Consider the following 21,208-nt stretch of genomic DNA (forward strand, 5'->3'; position numbering starts at 1 on the left):
ACTTTGTCTGTAGATACGTTCACACACAAAACGGATAGGACAGTGCTTCACAGAACAGATTAACAATAACCCAATATACAGCTCTGGAAAAAAATAAGAGAGCACTTAAAAATGATAAGTTTCTTTGATTTTACCAAATTGAAATACTCTGAAATATAATTAAGAGGAAGATGGATGATCACAAGTCATCAAACCAAGCTGAACTGCTTGAATTTTTGCACCAGGAGTGACCTAAAATTATCAAAAAGCAGTGTGTAAGACTGGTGGAGGAGAAAAGCCAAGATGCATGAAAACTGTGATTAAAAACCAGGGTTATTCCACCAAATATTGATATCTGAACTCTTAAAACGTTATAAATACAAACTTGTTTTCTTTGCATTATTTGAAGTGTAAAAGCTCTGCATACTGAAGACAAAACTAAAGCAAAAAGTATTACTTATGGACCATATTACATCATACGGACAAAACCTACTGGGACACTTGTTCAAAGTTTTTAACTATTTAAGGATTTAGATTTAGGTATGATGCCAATAGGTACCTAATAATTTGAGAGTCTACTGGCAATACTCTCCTCAGGGGCTAGACAAGCTGTGTGTGTGTGCATTTGCACATCTGTTTCAGCAATTTGTGCAACCTGAAAGCAGCTGAATGCATTTATTAGAAAGGGTGTCCATAAACATTTGGCCGTTTATTATATAAAGCAAGAGTGTAACATAGTGTGCTACATAACAAAGTAATTGAAATGAAAAATATTCTGATGTGCAACCATATTCATCTTTCATGTCATATGACTTCTGCATTGGGGTGGGCAATATGAAGACTCAGTCAAATGCTTAAAATTATGTAATAGTGTAAAATTGTAATAGTGTAAAATTACACTAATTACAGTGTAATTAGACGTGTTTAATTGGACTCTGCATAGAATAGTGTTTAGATTTTAGTTCTTCAAGATCTGTCTCCTAGGGATGTGCATATTGTATGGTACACAATAATATCACCAACATTTTTTGAATATGGTGAACGATATTATGCCCTGTAATAACTTGCCATGTCACCCATCCCTAATTATCACATCAGGATACTAATTTTTGCTGTTTTTAGCAAAAGAAAAATTCGCACTGTTCTTATTTCCCATTATATATCTATTTAAGATAGATTATATCTGTTTAGTATCATTTATTCTACTTTAATCCTGGATATATGGAGATATTTGGAGTGCATTATTATTAGTATCAGACATTCTGGATCATTAACTTCTGTTACAAATCTGATAAAATTCTTGTATTTTTTAATATCTCAGTTAGGGGTGTCCCATATTATATCAAATGCAATAATAAAATATTGTGATATTATTTTAGCGCCATATTGCCCACCCCTACTGTCTCCACTGATGCATGTTGACCGTGATTGTATCACCCAGGCATACATCTGCACCTTGAATCATTTACAAAACACACCAAAACCGTTTGATCAAAGATTAAATTTATTAATTGCTTTATAAAAATTAAGCCCATTTTAAGAAAGTCTTGTCAAAAACAGTCAAAAACCATAGAACTGCATAGAGTACAAAAAGCTTGTGCCTCTTCCGTATATTACATTTATTCAATGTGAGAACACAACCGGTTCAGTAACTGTCTTAATAAAATATAAAATCTTGCTCAAATGTGGCTGAATTTCAAAGAATGGAAAGGTACAAATACACAGCTAATGGATGCATAACTGCATAACAGTGTGAAGTTGTCACATGACCCAAAAAAAAAAAAAAAAAATACAAAACAGTTAATGAAGAGTTGCATTAGTCAGACTTGTGCTGATCAGGAATCAGCTTTATTCTGTTCACATCCAGATGTGTAAAGTGATCTGGGTCTGATCCTGGTTCAGCACAAATAAACTGAGGTTAGAACATCTGAGCACCAAAGTGGAGACCACTGCCAGCATATCTCCTGATAAACCGACCAATCAGCAACTGTTAATCTCTGTGTGTCTGTTGCTTCATACAGTATGTAAACCAGATCAAATCATCCATCCGTCTTTCTATTATGAAGTGAAGTAAGAAATCCAGCTTATGAAATACCATTTTTTTTTAGAGAGAACCAAAAAAAGAGGACATAAAAAATGTTATAAAATATACAGATGCTACAAGGGGTCCTTGCTTGAGTGATGCCAAAGAAGCCAGGTTATCCAATTTAAACCCTGAATCCAGTTTCCAGGCCTGGATTTTGTAAATCACTGGAAATTAAAGGAACAGCTGATGTAATTAAATGGACACGTCTGTTATGTTCAGACTGCAGGTGAATCAGATTTGTTTTCTTAAATCCAATCTTGTAACAGCTTTTTGAGTGGTCAAATCTATGCCAAAAATCTGATTTAGGTCTGACCACAGCCACAGTGTTACACCTACCAAAAAACACAAAAGCTACACAGCAGTTTAGAGGGTGGGTTAAAGTGGTTTTAAAGTTTCAAGTCAATCTGTTGGTTCTTTGTCAATTTAAAAGGATCCTCACACAATTTAGATGTACGGTATATTCAATAGCATTGCTTAAGAACCCTTTCTAGCACCTTTATCTGTACCCCTAAAAAGTGTAGACGGGCCCATATCCAATACTCCAATACTCCAATCCAATACTCCCTCAAAAGCACCATATTGCTGTGAAGTTAGTGACCCAACAGAATGACTGTCAGATAAGAGGGTTTTTATGAAATGTGGCTTTGTTTACACTGTAACACGAATATCAGCAAATAAGAATATAATTAATGGGCCAATCACAACAGATAAAGGTGAGCATTAGCAGGACTAAAGAGTATGCTCCGTGGCAGATCCCTACTCGTAATTGGACTAAGACATTAATCTCTTGTCTACAAAAGTGGCCTTTAATGGCTTTAGAGCTTAGAACAGTCTTCTAACCATGGATGTGAAAGAGCTTATAAAGAAAAAACAAATATATTATACAGATATTTGAAAAGTCTGAGACTTTTCAAATATTACCCGGAGATTAAAAAAAGACACAGCTAAATAATTGTTATACTGGTATGTTTCAATCTGAATATAAAGCTTATATATAAATTTAAAAAATTGCAAACTATTTAGAGACCTAATTTGTATTTTTAATTCCTGGTTGTTAGGAACTTCTAAAGGCATTTTTAGGTTATATTCTCAAATTACAGGGCAAAACTTCTTGGGATTCTGACTGTTTAAAACAGATACAAGATAATTTGGCCCTGTTCTAATATAAAAATCTCAACCACTGAAGGCTATAATATTGTAGACAGTGTTCTTTGAAAGATGCAGCCCTTAAATTGGGACACAATTATGGATCTTAAAACAAAATGTACATATTAATTCAAACTGCTTTATTATAAAGAGAAATTTATAAAATTCGAGTTTCCATGATTGATGCTCTTTAAGACCTTTTAAATAAAGAAAGAAAATTGTCTCATAGCTTCCTATGGCTTTCACAAAGACCAAAACTGTGTAAGACATTTCTGTACAATCAAAACTTTGTGATTCACAGACATCCGACAAATCCAAATTTACACTTTAAATAGATTTGTAGTCATAATTTACAGAAAACAAACAAACAAATAGCACCAATGTTTAAAACAATCGGTTTAAGTGCTTCAGCGATTCCCCATAAAAACTCACGAAAGTTCACGAGTTCACGAAAGGAAAGCAGATTTCCGACTTTTAACAAAAAATTCATTATTAAAAGGAATGCAATGTTTCAAAACCTAATATCTTTAAACAATTTATACTATAAGTCTGTATGTTCCTTAACCCTGGTCCTGAGAGGCACCCAGCTGACAACACTCAAAAGCTGTGGTCCAAAGCCTAGGCTGTAGTTTAGGTATGATGCATCCTTGGTTGGGCGGTCCTATAAAGAGTTCTTCCAAGTTGATATTGATCCCATATATGGAACAGTCCAAAACGGCTTTGCGGCAAGAGCTTTAACATAATTTACAAACATTTCAAAACAAATTCTGCTCCAGAGGCTTAATTTTCCATATTTCTTTGCCCAATCATTATATTGTTTTCCAGGACCAGGAAGGATACATCAGCTGCGTCCTTAAAATTACTTGAAATTTCTTGGCAGTATAAGATGGATCTTTTACTTTGGAACAGCTTTCAATGATATAGAGCCAAGAAACAAAGCCCACTTCAGCTGCTGCTTAGGCTCTGGAACAGATTCAGCTCATAAGCACACTTACAAGCTCTTGCAGAATGTCAGGGTGTGTGTTAAAGCAGGACAACCATTAAAATATGTAGTACAGGATGTCTCTAGCACCAGGATTGAGAAACATATGTACCCATGTAAATCCTATGTAACGTAAGTCCAAGAAGTTCAGTTAGTTTCAATAACAGTTTATGATTTTCTATGTTTAGGGAAACCTGCTGAATTATTATTGCTCATGGTAGCTGACTGCATGATACGTTTGACAGTATCTATTTGTTTTAGAAACACTGAGAATAAACTGCAAGGTTAGGTTGCATGTACTATCCATCTAGGGTAGTCTACAGGTGCACACTGAAGAAACACTGAAAAACTACTGTCCTTAAAAGCTGTGGGAATTACCTGATCTAAACTCCACGCATCTGTGAGAGCCCAGAGCACGTCCTCACACACACACAGCAGAAGAATGGCAAGACACCAATCCTCCAACACAAACACTTAAAACACACAGCAAATAAAAAATAGCAGAGAAAAATGGAGAAAAGTGTGAGATTACAATTATAAACAGTTCCTAGGAACTTCATAATGTAAAACATTACGTTTCACAGTTCAATTGGAGGAGCATGGAAAAAAAAGGTGTAGTAAACGTGTTACTTTTACACTTCTGAGAGACAGCGTGAGCTATCAGGTCCTGGTTCATGTTGTGAGTGTCTGTCTGTGCAGCAGGGGGATGCTGTGGTCCACGCTGCTCCCTTTAGCATCATCTGAATAACACACAGAGGAAACACGTTAACCATCAAATCAACAAACCAATACACTGCACTGACTACGCATTCTGTTATAGAAACTCCTTTAAAGACGATCAAATGTGAATATCAAATGATACAATCTAATGCTACAGTTCTAGCGCCACTGACAATGATGTATACATTGACATGCCACATGTTACGGGACAGGAACATGCATCATGTGTGGCATATCCCACAGATGTGGTGATCAACATGTGGTGTTCAATAAAACCATGCAAACATATATTTTTTGTGTGGTATTAGTTTAAGCAGACTGTGTTTGTCTGTCTATTGTTGTGACTCAGATGAAGATCAGAAAGCATTTAAATAATCAATTTACGCAGAAATCAAAGTAATCCCAAAAGGTTCACATACTTACAACTGTATTTGTGGTCTCTTGCAAATGTGAATGTGATTTCTGCGAGAACTTCTCATATGAGGGTAAGACAGGCAAATCAAACTTCACACATCACTGCCACCATGTGAAGCATTTTTCTATTGTGCAACATTGCTTGAGTCATAAGAAGGAAATTTTCACTTAAAGCTCCACTAGGCAGGATTGAGATTTTGTGCTCGTGGGCTCCCCCTACAGTTGCAGAGTGTAATATATGTTTCAGGCGGATTAGTTTCTCTTTATCGTTTTCTGGCTTTCACAGACATATTCGGTCTCTTACCAGCTTCTGCCAGAGTGACTGTATGTAAGTTTGTAAAGAATGAACCAGTAGTCCTTGTAGAACTGTTAGAACTAAAGGTCGGAAAGCAGGTTGCAGTTCTCGTGAGCGTTGGTCGCGGCCGCCTCTGAAAAAATAAAGTCTGGTTTGAGCTCAGAGGAGCTCCGGCACAGACACGAGAACACCGCTATTCCTCCTATTACACCTCAATGCAGCGCTGCAGTGAGTTTCAAGCTGTAATTTTACTTCTTTAAAAAGATTTTAAAAAAAATAAAGGAAATCCTACTTAGTGCTGCTTTAATCACACAACTTGATTGTGCTATGGAAGATCTAGAATAGAGAAGACATTGTTCATACCATGGCTATACAGTCTCCATCTCATCATTGCTGGCGGCCTCCTCTTTCAGAGACTCTGCGTCTAGGGAGGCCTCTTCTACATGAGCCAACATGTCGGCCATAAGTGCTTCCTCTAGCCTCTTCCTCACACTGTACACCAGGTCCTCCTGCTTCCTGTAACACACACAGAAGTGCACATATATACAATGTACAAACTGAGCAATGTACAAGTTACAGATATCAAGCTCAATTCAATTAATATAAACTCCATGTTCAAAGGTTTTTGGAAACACTGCTATTGAATAGATTTAGCTACATAAACTAGCACCTATTGCTGACACTGGTGTGTGCAAATGGGCACAAATACACAGCTTGGATAACACCTCTAGAGAAGTACTGCCAATAGAATAGGTCTCTCTGCATAGATATTTATCAACGTAAGCCTAATGACAAGCGTGTATCGGTGTCCTCTAGAATGATCCATTCATCCAGTACTTTTGGATTGATGTAGAATTGGGAATGAGGTGGGGTGATGTGTATATCCAGCACATGTATTGTCACATACACATACAATCTCTAAAGTAGAGAGAGTCACACCAACAAAAGCAGAATAAACTCTTAAAACCCTTGATTTCAGAAGAAACAATGAAACAGCAAGTGTCCCAATACTTTTGACCATAGTACGGTACACTTCATAATCCTTATTCATCATTTGCACGGTCAAATCTGACAATAAAATGAGTGTACACAGCTAACGGTGTCAGATGTGGCTTCATTTTCCATCAGTGATGACATTTTATCTGTGCAATCTAACTGAACATATCTATAAATAAAGCACTAGTGTGTCTACAGGCCCATGTACAGCCTGCCAGCTTGAGCTGAACTTAAGTTTAACCACTGGAAAATTCCTAACTCTGAGATGATGCAGAGTGGTGTTGTTTTGTGTTGGTATACCTGATGTCCTCATCAGTGACTGTAAAAGCCTTGCAAAGAGGCTGCGTGGTGTTGAGCCAAACTCCAGGGTTCTTCTCCACTGCAGCAGAAAGCTGGCCTGTGATGGGGGCAGAAGTGGTGTGCAGGGCGCTGGCAATGGCAGACAGGAGGGTTTTATCCGTGTAGCCTGGTCCAACACCTGTAGTGGAGGACACTTTCAGACATTATACAGTTTAACAACTGAACTGAGGCACTCGATTAAAAAAAGCTAAATCACCAAATCTGCTTCTCAGCACTTTTCTGCACTTAAAAGTGAGCTGAAAACCAAGATCAGAAGAGGAACGCATGCATTCTAATTCAGTTCATTTTTCCATAAAGCTACTTACCTTGTAGACCCTTGGGAAGATCCATGTTCTTCATTAACTCTTCAGCTATATCATACGCATTCAGTCCACTGAGCTTCTTCTCCCAGAACAGCTGAGGAGAGAGAGTCATCAGACCAGATTTAAAGCTCTGGACAAAAATTAAGGGACCATTTCAATTTCTGAATCAGTTTCTCTGATTTAGCTATTTATAGGTATATGTTCAGAAATCATTATTTGGTGGAATAACACTGGTTTTTAATTACAGTTTTCATGCATCTTGGCATGTTCTCCTCAACAAGTCTTACACACTGCTTTCGCCTAACTTTATGCAACTCCTGGTGCAAAAATTCAAGCAGTTCATCTTGGTTTGATGGCTTATGATCATCCAGCTAGTGTAATGTGCTTGAGCATGGTTTTGAAAACATTGTGTTAAAAAAGGATCTTGCTACTTGAAAAATTAAAAATAGGTGTGTTCCAACACCTTTTTGATAGTATTTAACTGAAACAGCAGATTTAAATGTAACTGACCCAAAATACTGACAGGTTACCTGTTTTGGCAGCTCAACAGCTTTCTGAGGGTCTGACTTCACTTTGTTGCTGGGATGGTTTGTGACCTTGGTAACAGGCTGTTTGAAGATGGATGCTGTTTGTCGCACTGGTAGAGAAGTGTTCAGGTCAGGCTTACCCTTAAAACAAGCAGACAAATATGATACATGATCAATGAATAGATAAAAGGACACAATTTGCTTTTCTTATTCTGAATTTATTACAATAAACCAGCTATAGAAGTAAAATGCAGGTTGAGTGCGATGAGTATTACAATTATGTGATACAATGCCTGACTAAAAAAAAAAAACGTAGCTTTAAGAAAATAAAACAAATTAACCCAGCATGACTGTAAATAGTTTAAAGGTTAAAAACATTATGTAACAAATAACACAACAAAAAAAATCCTAATTATTATTAACATTTTGTTCTAGAAATGAGGTCAGAACTAGAAACATATAATTAAAGCATTTGAGTTTTTAAACTGGTTGGAACAGATCAGTAAAAGCAAAAAAATAAATAATGAAAGGAGCTACTTTTATCTCAAGGAATAAACCAGTACACATACATTCTGTTAATGGTCAGAAGAACAAACACAGATTCACACACTGTTCTTAAGTGATGGTCTGAGGATGTTCAGTATATGTTACTTAGGGATTTCATGAGTAAAAAGTAAAGGACAGAGTTCTGTAATTAACTTTCCACATCTTTTAAAGGGTCTGTGACACATACGTCACCATGGGCAATTATATCATACTCAAATCTACTTGTACTAGTTCTTTTAAACCACAGACACAAGCCTGTATTTTATACTAACTGCAAACGTGTGTGACCTACTCTGTTCTGGACGCTCTGCTCGTAGCGCAGACGCTGTTTGTTCTTGTTCAGTTTGCTCATAATCATTTTCCCAGTACGGAAATCGAAGGAGCTCAAGTCCATGGAGTTGCCAAGGTAACGGACCAGTTGTGGCTTACTCCGAAACTTCTTACCGCTGGGACTGTGGACACAAAGAGAAAATAAAGGTTAATGAATGGACCCGGTTAGATATGTAAAAACTTAAAAACAATTAAACATAAATCAACAGACAACACAATGCCAGAGGACTCATCCCCCGGTGTGCGATGTCCAGTTGTAACACTCCGGAGCCTGTCTCGGTTCAGACTTCCAGCTCCGACCCAGATAGAGAGCTCTGGGGCAGGTGAAACGCTAAGCACATGGAGCAGATAGGACACTCAAGACTCGTTCTGGTGGTATTCCACTCATTTGTTTATTAGTTCACACATGAACTAACGCAGCACCAAACATTGTGTTACTTACAGAAATAAAATAAATAGTTCTTTCGTGGTACACTCTGGTTCTCTCACTCTCAGCGTAGCTATACACGTGCCAGCACACTTAGCGTAAACCACTCTTAAAGGGACAGTGTACACATTATTGAATATTGGGAGTAATATATTTTCCACCAGGTTATTTAAATGATCATCACCCTATTAGGAGTCTGTGTGCAATACCAAACACTTTCTGTTTTTTATACTCAGCAAATTAAGTTCGAATTCAGAAATCCTCACAACCAAGAAAAAAAAAAAAAAAAAAAAAAGTTTCCGCTATACAATTGATCTTTTTTTTTGTTATTCCAGTGTCCTGTATAGTCTTTATCTCCCCTCAAACATACAAGTATATACTAGTATTTAAATTGATACCACTGATATTAAAATTATGGTATTTTACATTTCTTACATTCATTCTTAAATTTACATTTAAATATCCACTATAAAAACGTGCATCCTAAAAACAAGTGTAATAATCACAGAATACTGTCGTAAACATTAATCAGATTAATTTTTAGATCGATTGACACCACTAAATAATAATAAAGTGTAAAAAACTTGAGTTGTATGTAAACTGTCTGTGTGAGCCAGTTACCCATCTATCATTGCGCTTCGGTCCTCAGCACTTTGTATAATGCGGTACTGTTACATATTAACGATTAGTCGAATATGAAAATTGTAGACGACAAATTTAAATAATCGACACTGACGATTATATCGACTAATCGTTGTAGTCATAATGTAAATAAACTACTTTCTGGACCTTTAATTTGCCACCAATTTGAAAATTGTTAGCTAAGTAACTAGCTTAGAAAGCAAACTGTTTAAATTAAGCACTGAAATATAAAAAGGTGTTAAATGAACATAGAGCTGCCAAAACTGCACCACAAACCCAGTTTAGCTAGTTAGCTACACCTCCTAACAAGCTAACTAGCTAACCTAGCTAGGTTACCTAGTTACACCAGGTTGCTAAGATAACTAGCCTAGCTTAGCTAAGCTAAATTAGCTAAACCCGCCGTTTGAACAGCCAGAAACCCCGTAGGGAATAATAACGTTTCAGGTAAGTTTTGGCGCAAATTTAGCTAAGTTAACTGTTCTAGCCGGTAATTTAGTCCAATAACTAGTTATCTAACTTAGCTAGTTAGCTTAGCTTAGCTTAGCTATGTTATGCTATGCAATGCTGGCTAATCCCAAGCCACCAAGCTATCTTAACTTTAGCTAGCTTAGCTAGCCTTATCCCCCTGGCTAAACCAGCAGCAGTACCTAAAATAATAGACATCGCTTTTCCCCGCGGAAATTCCCGACTTTCTGGTCACTTCTTCCATTTTCCAACCATTCGGGAGAGCCGAGCACTCCCACCTGTTCCTCTCCATTCTTCTCTCCGCAGCCGGGGGCGCAGAATTACTCCAGAATCAGTAAAAATGTGTGTATGATGATGCTCTATCCCCTCCACCGTCACTCTGATCACCTCCTGACCTCCTCTTACCACTCTTTATACCCGGAGTCGGTTCCTGAGGACAGTGACTCGGTTCACTAAAATAAAATACACATAGATTTGCGCTGGATTGGAGTGTTTTATTTATAGGCTGTAGTTGTACACAGTGTTACATAAACAGATAAATAAATACTGGTATACTTTGTTAACTTTCTATACACTATACTGATCTTATTCTGGGAGTCGATTCTTTAGGACATTGACTCGGTTCAGTAACGTTACGGTAGAACAGAATTGGGTTGTAGAGTGTTTTTGATAGGTCTGTAATGTTCAGATCAAGTTCTACATTTTTATAGATAGATAGATAGATTGATATGTGCTGGCATTCTTTGTAAACTTTTTGTAGACTAAACTGGCCTTATTCTGCGAGTCGATTCGTAAGGACAGTGACTCGGTTCAATACAATACAATAGAATTGGGCTGTAGAGTGTTTTTATAGGTCTGAAATGTTCTGATTAAGTTCTACACATTTAGAGGCAGATAGACAGACAGATAGATATATTCTGGTTCTATGCAGTTAGAGATAGATAGATAAACAGGTATTAAGTGTAATTATTCTTTATATACTTTATTCTGGGAATTGATTCTTAGGCACAATGACTCGTAAAACAGTAAAATAGAATAGAATTGAGCTATGGAGTGTTTTTATAGGCTTGACTTACACAGGAAAAATATAGACCAACAAATACAGGGGTAGATTTGTTTCACTATGCAAAGTTTCTGTTCTACTCGGTTGACCTTATTCTAGGAGTCAATTCCTAAGAACGCCCAGTATTTCATCTGTCTCAGTACAACAGAACGTTAAAAAAACTTTTAAAATGTTCTTATTAAAAGTTGACTCTCTGTACTTTTTTATGCTACATGCCACTTTCCAGATTCTTTTACACACTTTTGACTTATTCATGCGGTCTATTCCTAAAATAATTTGCTGTCACTTCAGTTCAGTACAATTTTATTAAATCAGGATTTTTAAAATTTCCTTAACGTTAAAAGTTTCTTTTTAAGCGGTGATATAAAGTTGCATCAGAATCTCATTCTGTTCCACTCAACTGACCTTTTATTGAGGGAGTTAATTCCTAAGAACAGGCTGTGTCTTTACTCCACAATGGTGGTTTATCCAGCACATTTTTTTGGTAATACTAAATAAAATGTATTTTGTAATACTGAATTAAGTCTTGATTCTGCATGGAATTCAGCACAAGCCATTTTTTTTTACCAGTTTTTATAATGTTAGTTATTTTTGTCTGTTGTAAAGGACTTCAAAACCAGACAATCTATATTTAAGTCTTAGCCATGTAGTAAAGCAGAAAATATAACTCATGTAATACTGAAATATAATGTGACCATCACCATAATGTGATTTTAGTCCCCCCATTTATGGATCTTTTTAGACTGACCTACAAGTCAAGGTTTTTCTTCTCCTGTACAATTAGATGAGATATCACCCTGTAATACTGTCAGATCTACTCAGCAAATCTCTCTCATATATATATATATATATATATATAAAATCAGTTGTAAAAACTGCAGTATTTGTTCTTTTCCCATTTATTCACAAGCACCATCAGTTACCCCACATGGAAGCAGGAGACAGAGGTGAGTACAGAAAAACAAACAAAAAAATACACCCAGAACAAAATGAAATTATGGGTCCACAGAAAAGATGTTCAATACTTTGAGTTCAGTTGCTCATGGTGTGATTAATCAGAGCACTTATTTAGTGCTCAGTTTTAGACAGCCACATTCCTTATAGGAAGAAACCACAATTACATAACAAAAGCATCATGTTTAATGTTTTCTGTAACTTATGTCAGTTACAATTTGTGACAAAGAGAATAAATATATATGTTAGCACTGAAACAAAATGACTGGATGGTTCATTAGTCCATGTCATGCCATGAATCTATGTCTGTGTCCCTTCAGCGATGTCCTATAAGGATGTCCACCTTGATCCAATCCAACCTCAGCAAACCGACAGACCTGCATAAAAAAATAGAAGAGTGCAGTGAGTGCTGATGAATTACCTTTTGTTACATTAATATAGCAGCAAACAACTAAATTATGTAAAGATGTAGTGAAGCAAAGTCATTAGGAGGCATCTCTGAGAGTTTTCCCCCATTTTTTTTTTATAGCTGTGAAAATGTTGGCCCTCCCCACTGCCTTCACCTAGAGATTAGACACTGAGAACTTTCTGAACATTTAAAAGGTATAAAAAGGATGATTCTCAATAAATATTCTCTGTGAGGAGTTTCAAGCAGGGATGCCCCTAGTAACCCTAGTCTGTCATGTAAATAACTTTGTTTACAGTGCCTTTAAGCTCATCAGATGCACGTCCAGTCATCTGCTGCCTCTGATTGTAGTTTAACTGGGCAGTTGTAGAAGTGCTAGTCTTGCCTTGAGGTCTGAGATGACATTAACTCTGGCTACTTTTGGCTACAATCATAGATTTGAGTAAAAACGGTTAATCTGATTGGTAACTGCAACCACAGTCATAAACGGGCATTGCTAAAGGCACTAAAGCCTGTCACATTACACTTCCTGCAGCAGTTTTCATTAACAGAAACAATGGCAAGCTTGTACTGGGTGAGGAGAGGAAAGAGTAGAAGAAAGAATGTCCTCAAAATGAGAGGGTGATCAGCAAACAAATTCTACAGTATAAAAAAAAGTTGAGGAAAAGTCACGTTACGGAAGAATTGCAAATAGAATGTGGAATGAGGCAAGAAAAGCAATAAATAAAAAGACGTTTTAAAGGTTTTATTTTTTTTTTATTACTATATATTTCTCAAAAACAAGCCTAAAGTCTAATTTATGCTTAAAGACCTCCTTCCGTTAAAATCCACTTTTTCTTGTTCTTTGTGAAATACTATAGGTCCCTCTGAGTTGTATATGCATTTTGCATATGAAACTCCTCAGCCTTCACTGTCTGCAGTAGCTAGTAAAAGAAACGGCCTCACCCACCTTAGCTCAGGACTGCCCACAGTTAGCGTTAGCTATCTTGTGTAAGTAACTAAAGATTTAAATCAGATCTATGGATGATTTCATGTTTTAGCAAGTATTTATTTTTGTACATACAGGAAGTATAAATGGCCCTTTCAAGTGACATTGAATCGTGAGAAAACACACAAAAAGAACAGTGTAAATAAGGCAGGGGATGTAATTAAGCAATATAAAAAGTAACACACTCACCTTGACATTTGCACATCTAGTCATTCCTCTTGAACTTGCCGTTGATGTAGGGCACATAGTCTAGGATCAACCTCCAGTCTGTGAAGTGGACGAGTGCTACGCCTCCAACTCCTCCCCAAACAGCCAGCGTGGGAACCCTGGAAGGCAGGTAAATGAACACGGGATTAACAAACAAGAAACTTAATTTAATCATTTTGATTTTTTGAATTAGCCACAAGCTACTACTAAGCACTAGACTAAGCACGCAAACACATGAACCTGGGGAGCATCAAGGGTTGAGAGACAATTTGTCAAACCCAGATATTGAATCTAAAACCAAATAAATTAAAAAATAAATTAAAAAATAGTATTTTAAAGAAGCACAGCCAGTTTAGGCTTATTGTTGTGGCATGGCCAGCACCATTTGATCTTTTTCCAGTATACAATAATTACATCAGCAAATATCAGTTTGAAATATCGGCCAAATGCAATTATAGGCCAATTCCAAAATAATATTATGATATCATTTTGCACCACTGAGTCATCACAGATTATCTTATTTTAAGATTATAATGTTTTGGTGAATTTGGCGCAGGTTAATTAGCTAGTATGTTTTTTAATAAACCACCAAATCCTACAGTAAAATAAAGCGCAATTAAGTGAATCAGGCCTTTAAACTACTGGGATGACCTTCTCAACTGAAATACGCTCAAATATTTAGTTGCTTAATAGCAAGATAGCTAGATAGATAGGATAAGACAGATCCATGTATTGTCAACCTCTAAGCATATAATTTAAAACTTTTATTTATTCATCACATTTTAAATACATTGTGATGAAACCGCTAAAAACAGTAGAAACATAACTTAACTAAAAGCGTTATTGGACAAAAGGACTGTCATTATATCTGCAGGACTATTTAAGGTGGAACTTAACTGATATTTAATTCCTTAGTGCGACCTTGTAGACCTGTCAGACTGCCTTTATTTGTTAAACATTTACAGCAACAAGGTTATTCCTATTATAGAGAAGGCCAATGTAGTGTAGTCTTGCCCAAGAACTCTTATTGGTATAGCACAGCATAATGACCCAGAACAGGAATTGAACCCCAGTCACCTACAATCTGGCTTTTTATTTGAATGTGTTCTGTTCCACCTTAAATCGGACAGCTGTGATTTACAGTCACCCACTATGTGGAGCTGATTGGCAGGCAGTTAATGGTGTTATCCAATGCACCACACACACCATTAAAACATGCTTCAAATAAGCTTTAGTTGTTAATTAATAATTTTGGTTTAGACACAATAACTTAATTCAGTCATAAATCATTCTTAAATCGAGCTGAAATTTGTCTTTCGTAGCTAGTGGTGTTATCCATGGCGCCACACATAACGAAAACTCTTCCAAATTACTTAATTAGACGAAGCTGAAATGTTGGCTTTTTATTTGAATGTCTTCCGTTCCACCTTAAATCGGGCAGCTGTAATTAACGGGTACACTGTGACGCCTACTGGTGTCAGACTGTAACTGCAGGACTATTTAAGGTGGAACGGAGCTGATCTCTAATTCCTTAGTGCGACCTTGTAGACTCGTTTAACAGAATTGGACAGCAGTAATGTAGGTAGTAATTAATGTTAATATTAAACTAAAGGCTGAAAATGGGAGTTACATACCTTAGTATTGTCTAAATACGAATAAATGTGAAATAAAGCTAGCTTAGTTAGTGTTTAGATATAAGGCGCGACCAATCCACAGAAGCTAGGCTAACCTGGCTAAGCTAAGCTACACAGCTCAGGTCACCCAGGACAAAACTCTATCTCACTCTAAATATAAACACCGTAAACCCGAATTAACACCAAACACAGCGGCAGATAGGGTCTTACCACGCTTTAGCGATGGAGAAGTATTTCGCTCCCACTATTTTGGACAGCATTGCGGACAGAGAGAGTTCAGCACGACCCGATACTCAAACCCCGGGCAGGAGATCTGAACAGAAAGGTGAAGCCAGAGAAATACAGCCACCCTCAACCGGAAACACGAGCAGCGACAGACTTCATAATAAAAGTCACAAATAATAAAAATTGAATTAAAATAGAGTAGAAAATAGATATAAACTCTAATAAATAAAACAGAGAAAATTCCCGGTCAGTGTAACGTTTATCAGTTTAATTTAATATTTTGAAAATAGAATTGGGTATAAAACTTCATTAATTTTTTTCCATTCAGTAAAGAGAAAATAATTTTTTTTCCCCATTTTTCAATCAATATTTTTTTTAGTTCAGCCATTCACAAACAGAATTTCAAGAAAAACTAAAAGTTAAATCTCTCGATTTTCAGATTTGTCCATTTTTGTATCAACAAAATCCAACTTGCAAAATGCAAAAATCAGAAATTAAAGAAAAGATTCATTTTTTTTTTATTCCGATTGTGAGTGGCATTTATTGTACACTGCACTACATTAAAAATAAAGAAAAATGTTTTACATCCACATTTCTGTCCTAATTATTAACTAATTATTGTTACACTGACCTAAAACCTCCTTATTATTTAATTCTTACAATTTGCTGTATAGAAGAAATTGGTTTTGATCTATTTTTCCAATTTTCTATTTTTTTTCTGAACCTCACAATTCGAATTTCAGGAAAATGTAAAACATTTAGTCTCAATTTTCAGATTGTTACATCTTGTAACAAATATAAATTGCATTATACAAGTTGCATAGATTTCAAAATCTAAAACAAAAAAAAGAGAGAGTAGATACTTTTTTCTATTCTGATGGCAAAAGGCAGAAATGAAAAACTAAAGACTGGAAAAACAGATCAGTTTCTTCCTCACCAAAGTAAATGAAAAGTTTTATACCCATTTTTTTATGTTCAAATTTAGCCTGAAATGTTCAGAAAATGTCACTGATAAACGTTACACTGTCCATCTGCCCATGTAATTATTTTTTATTTGTAAGCTTATTCTGTTTCCATGAGATAATGCCATATTATTTGATTCTTAAAATTTTGATTGCAGATTTTTTTTTTCAGTAAAACCTTTGACACAAAATTAACTCCATAGATTTTACTATGTACATTTTTTTCTTCCCAATTTACAAGGCCAGTTACCCAACCCACTCATTAGGACCCCCCAATCACCAATAAAGCCGCAACACCAGGAGGGTGAAGACCATAGACATTTATACATAGACACAGCATAGCCTGCCTACTGCCGGAAGCCATATTGGAAGAGTCAGCCATGCGCCCCAAGTGCATTTATTAGTACTGAAGAAGGTGTTTAATATACCTATAATAATCACAACTTTACTCATTTTTACCCGCTTTTCACACGATACGGTTTGGTATAAACAGTAGAGATGAAGTAATGATTCAGGATGCTGTCACACATTAAAAATACCTGCTTTCAGGCCTAGTATTTAAACACATGCAGTTACACCTGGTAGTCAAAGTCTGATTATTATATGGGGCGAAATATGCAAATTCACTTGTTGTACAGCAACTATGGCTGACATTTCTGTTCTGTTTTAGTCTGATTACCCAGAGATGCATTTGACTAGCAAATGTAAATGCATGTGGTCAGCTCCTTCAAGCTGGTTGAACAGGATGAAGATGGAAGTGATGCATCCATACCAAACTACCGTTATCATACAGAAATAGGTTATAGTGGGATGTGGTCAAACATGGTAGACTCCATTAGGTTAAACACAGTCATTTCACCAGTGCACGTATCTTGCAGAAATTTTTATCTGTAGGCTGTTTGATATACATTGTACATTTATTGTGGGAACTGTAGCAGTTCATGATTGTTGCTTCCGTAACTGTAGTCTTATTTGTCCCCCCTCCGCCCTTCCTTATCCATCTTCTTTCTCATTTGTGTGTTTTATCTCTCTTTATTCTTTCATCTCTTGCTGTTCTTAACTTTAATTTTGAAACAACTGAAAATGAACAATAATTTTTTTAATATTCTGGCTTTCACATCTTATTTCAACTCATGTAAAAATGGTGAATTGGAGGTGGATTTTTGCAAGTGAAAACAACTTTAATGCTACCGCAACAAACTTTTACAACTTGTTTAAATTAAAAGAAGTTTCGGTTAGAACTGTTTTTGTGTGTGTGTGTGTGTGTGTGTGTGTGTGTGTGTGTGTGTGTTTCCTCCTTCCCAGTCGCATGGGTCAAACCAAACCGTGACTTTTGTATACAGTCAAACCCCAAGCCATTGTGGCCAATGTTTCTAACAGGACATTTCCACTGCATGGGACCTACTCAACTATTTTTTGCTTTTCTATTAGACAAAATTGGTACCATCTGTGGGAAAATGTACTGGAAACCATGAACAAATACGTAAGCAGATTTGAGTAAAGTTAAGTAGTGTAGGTACAATGTAGTGCAAAAGAGCTGTAATGTATTAGAGCTGAGGTAAATATACATTTTAAGCAAAATATAACTGAATCAGATATCATGCAACAGAGAGCAATCAGCATTTGCTGCATCCATCATTCAGAACATTAAAAACTAAACAGGGAACACGTTTACAAAGAAAGTACTTTTATTTGCTCGGAAGAGCAAAAGTTCATTTGAGATACACTAAAAATCCCCATGCCCCGGTCTTCATATGAATTTATAAAATATTCTCAAGTAAAGCCACCAAAAAACACGTGACATTTTTCAATTAAAACCTGACTTCAGGATCGAACTGAAGAAAAACAAAAACAAATGTGCAGGCACTAGTATGTTATCACTCCCCCAGTGATACGACCCCGTCGGGTGCGGAAGTCAGTCAGGAGAATGAAGAAGGCCACCCAAATCTCTCTCTTTCTTTCTGTCTCTCTCTTTTTCTTTCCACTAACAGTTCTTTCCCTCCATCGCTGTTCAGGTCTTTGCAACACTTTGCAAAAGAACACGAAGAACTCTGGTCTTCTGGTTTTAGAAGACACTGATGTTCTTTTGTACTGACTGAAGGAGAACACTGCTGAAAGTAGTTGAAATGAGGAATTGATCAATCTCGTGTTCCCTTTCAGGTGACTGAAAACATGGCTTTTATGAAAAGATCTCACAAATAATGGTGGTGCAACCACAATACTATCACTACTGTTTTTCTGGTTCTCAGAGGGCATAGAAACAATAGAAAAACAAAAGGTTTTGCCACAGTCTACATAACAACTGGAGCAACAACGTCAGGGAATATTACATTTATGACAATGAGCAAACAGGCATTTCTCAAGGAACCACTTAAATCGTTGGCTAAATCCCATGATCCATGCCCGTCCGCTGACAACATATCAAAAATTGCAAAAGAAATACGAAAAGTTTCGATTTGTTCCTGGCATCTGGAACGCTATGATTTTCGCCATACTTCGAAAACATTACAAAGTAAAAATAACATTTAGAAGAACTTTATATAAAAAAAGAAAAGAAAAGACACGAAATGTAAAGAGTCAACAGTTTTAACAACACGAGGGTCTTCTCATAAAGACCCTATGTAATTGTTCAAATACGCCATTCATTATCTATCTTTCTCTAGTTTGAGGAAAATATTGTCCACAAGTGGCAGCAGTTGCAGTTCTTGGTTGACACTATCCATTATCCCAGTCGACAAAAACACACAAATACCCCTGACATGACTTCTGAGAGTATTGTATCTGTATCACTGACCAAAAAAAACAGAAAAACACAAAAAAAAAAAGCATGTCATAAGTCTTCATTCATTTTAGAGGAATTCTTTCTATTCCAGGCTTCTAAGAACAATAGATGAAGGACACAGGACAGCAAGACTTCAGAGCAGGGGGCTCAGAGTGGCTCAGCAGACTGAGGATCGTGAATTTAAATCCCGGTTCATACTGCTGCTGCTTGCTGCTTCGGCATCAGCAGCCAAAGTCAGAGAGAGCACGATTGGCCACGCTCCATTCATCACTCCCACCGTGATGCTGGCCGGAACAGGCGCCTGCTGATGTATCAGAGATTGGGATCCTGGGATTTTCTCTAAGCGTTGCATCAGAGTCTCACTTCACGTGTATCGAAGGAGGCACGTGTTTGTCCGTGTCTTCCTAGTGTCAGGTGCTTTGCAAGTGATTGCTAGGAGCCCTAGTGAGTGAGTGGGTGGGTTACGTGGCTCAGCTAAATTGATGAGAAAGTTTGATAAAAATTTAATGCATTGTGTAATATTACCACACAATATTGAAATGCAGAACCACTGTTGCTGTCGAGTTGCAGGAGCCTGTGGAAGCTCGAGACGTCATTCCTTCCATATATGAAGGTGTTCTTGGCCGTAGTACAGGCGTCAGTTGCTCTCGTTGCTTAATAAGTCAGTCAATCTTAAAAAATAACTCAATCTCTAGCTACTGTGTGCTAGTTCTATAACCCATAGCAGAACATTGGTGAAAGGTGGTGTTGATGCTTTGGCTGGTGTGGCAGTTTAAGAAGATTAAGAAGGAAGGATTTTTTTCCAGTCAACATGGTTGGTTATTGTAATCGCAGTTGCTTAGACTCAAGCTGAAAATCGAGGTGTTCATCACCTCTGGCTAATCTATTTCCACTTATACTGTTTTTTGTGAGAGATGGTACAAAACAACAGTTAAAAAATACAAAAAACAAACAAACAAAACAAGCTAAAAGCTAAAGCTTTCACTGTTCCCTCATTCGAGTCCTTGACTGCTCAAAAAGTGTGGTTGGTTGTTGTACAAAGTTTGAAACTGAGAAGAACGATCATCCTTTTGATTCTGTGGCCACTACCACTATCTTCAGGGTTCTGAAAAAAATACTTACATTAATGAGAACAGAGAATCTAAGTATGTGTTTTTTTTGACTTGACCGAAAAGGATGTGTTTGTGTGTCTTCTTTTTCTACTGATCAACACAGATAAGACAGACAGCTATGGAGTCCATGGGGAATGGTCGCCTAGTTTTTTGACTGAGTCGCCCTCAGTCTTGGTGAAATACATCATTGCTCCCAGAAATGTAAGCAGGAGTTGCCTATAACAAAGAAAACAAACAAACAAAACAAAAAGAAAGAAAAGAGCGCAAAGCAAAATGTCCTTGTTCTTTGTGCTCAGAGAGTTTCTGTCTCTCTCTTCCTCAGCAGTGTTCTTCAGGATGCTTCAATGGTCCATGATGTTTGTGTGTCTCTTTATGTCTGCAGCTGTGTAATTTGTGGCTGAATTGTCTGTCAGTTTTCACCAAAGTGTGTGGTATTTGCACGAGTCAAAGTTTGTTTAAAAGATTCTTATGCACAGTCGGGATGTGTGTGTACGCACACTGAGACGGTACACAGGAGAATAAGGCCACGTCTGAAAGTACTCGTTACGACAGGATCTGTGGGGAAAAAAAAAAAAAAAAAAAGAGAAGAAAGGAGGTGTTACAGAAGTTAAGTGGATTTGCAGGTCATGCAACAGTTTATATAGTTTTAAAATAAAAT

The 21,208-nt window shown here is 36.8% G+C and overlaps 3 protein-coding genes across 7 annotated transcripts in view; all 3 read right to left on the bottom strand.

The window, feature by feature from the left end:
- Positions 1 to 1,465: 1,465 nt before the first annotated feature.
- Positions 1,466 to 10,635, bottom strand: mbd3a (methyl-CpG binding domain protein 3a). 4 transcript variants are annotated; one of them, XM_022678863.2, is made up of 7 exons: positions 10,496 to 10,635; positions 8,646 to 8,805; positions 7,811 to 7,948; positions 7,284 to 7,374; positions 6,919 to 7,096; positions 5,986 to 6,138; positions 1,466 to 4,933 (listed from the first exon to the last, which is right to left on the bottom strand). In XM_022678863.2, exons 1-6 carry the CDS (start codon positions 10,507 to 10,509, stop codon positions 5,991 to 5,993), a joined length of 729 nt encoding a protein of 242 aa, XP_022534584.2. In that variant the 5' UTR covers positions 10,510 to 10,635; the 3' UTR covers positions 1,466 to 4,933; positions 5,986 to 5,990. The 4 variants fall into 4 exon arrangements, with proteins under 4 accessions (XP_022534584.2, XP_022534583.2, XP_022534581.2 ...); XM_022678862.2 differs by having other exon boundaries at positions 6,919 to 7,111; XM_022678860.2 differs by having other exon boundaries at positions 6,919 to 7,111; positions 10,400 to 10,625.
- Positions 10,636 to 12,402: 1,767 nt separating this feature from the next.
- On the bottom strand, positions 12,403 to 15,824 carry LOC103029020 (cytochrome b-c1 complex subunit 10). The gene is made up of 3 exons (XM_007236618.4): positions 15,680 to 15,824; positions 13,818 to 13,954; positions 12,403 to 12,611 (listed from the first exon to the last, which is right to left on the bottom strand). Exons 1-2 carry the CDS (start codon positions 15,727 to 15,729, stop codon positions 13,834 to 13,836), a joined length of 171 nt encoding a protein of 56 aa, XP_007236680.1. The 5' UTR covers positions 15,730 to 15,824; the 3' UTR covers positions 12,403 to 12,611; positions 13,818 to 13,833.
- Positions 15,825 to 18,326: 2,502 nt separating this feature from the next.
- The window catches only part of tcf3a (transcription factor 3a), a 41,060-nt gene continuing 38,178 nt past the window's right edge, over positions 18,327 to 21,208 (bottom strand). For both annotated transcript variants that reach the window (XM_007236617.4, XM_007236616.4), the window contains exon 19: positions 18,327 to 21,105. The gene's annotated coding sequence lies outside the window, so the exon portion shown is untranslated. The remainder of the gene's footprint in view (positions 21,106 to 21,208) is intronic.

Source organism: Astyanax mexicanus, chromosome 4, assembly GCF_023375975.1.
Source record: "Astyanax mexicanus isolate ESR-SI-001 chromosome 4, AstMex3_surface, whole genome shotgun sequence".
Lineage (NCBI taxonomy): Eukaryota > Metazoa > Chordata > Actinopteri > Characiformes > Acestrorhamphidae > Astyanax > Astyanax mexicanus.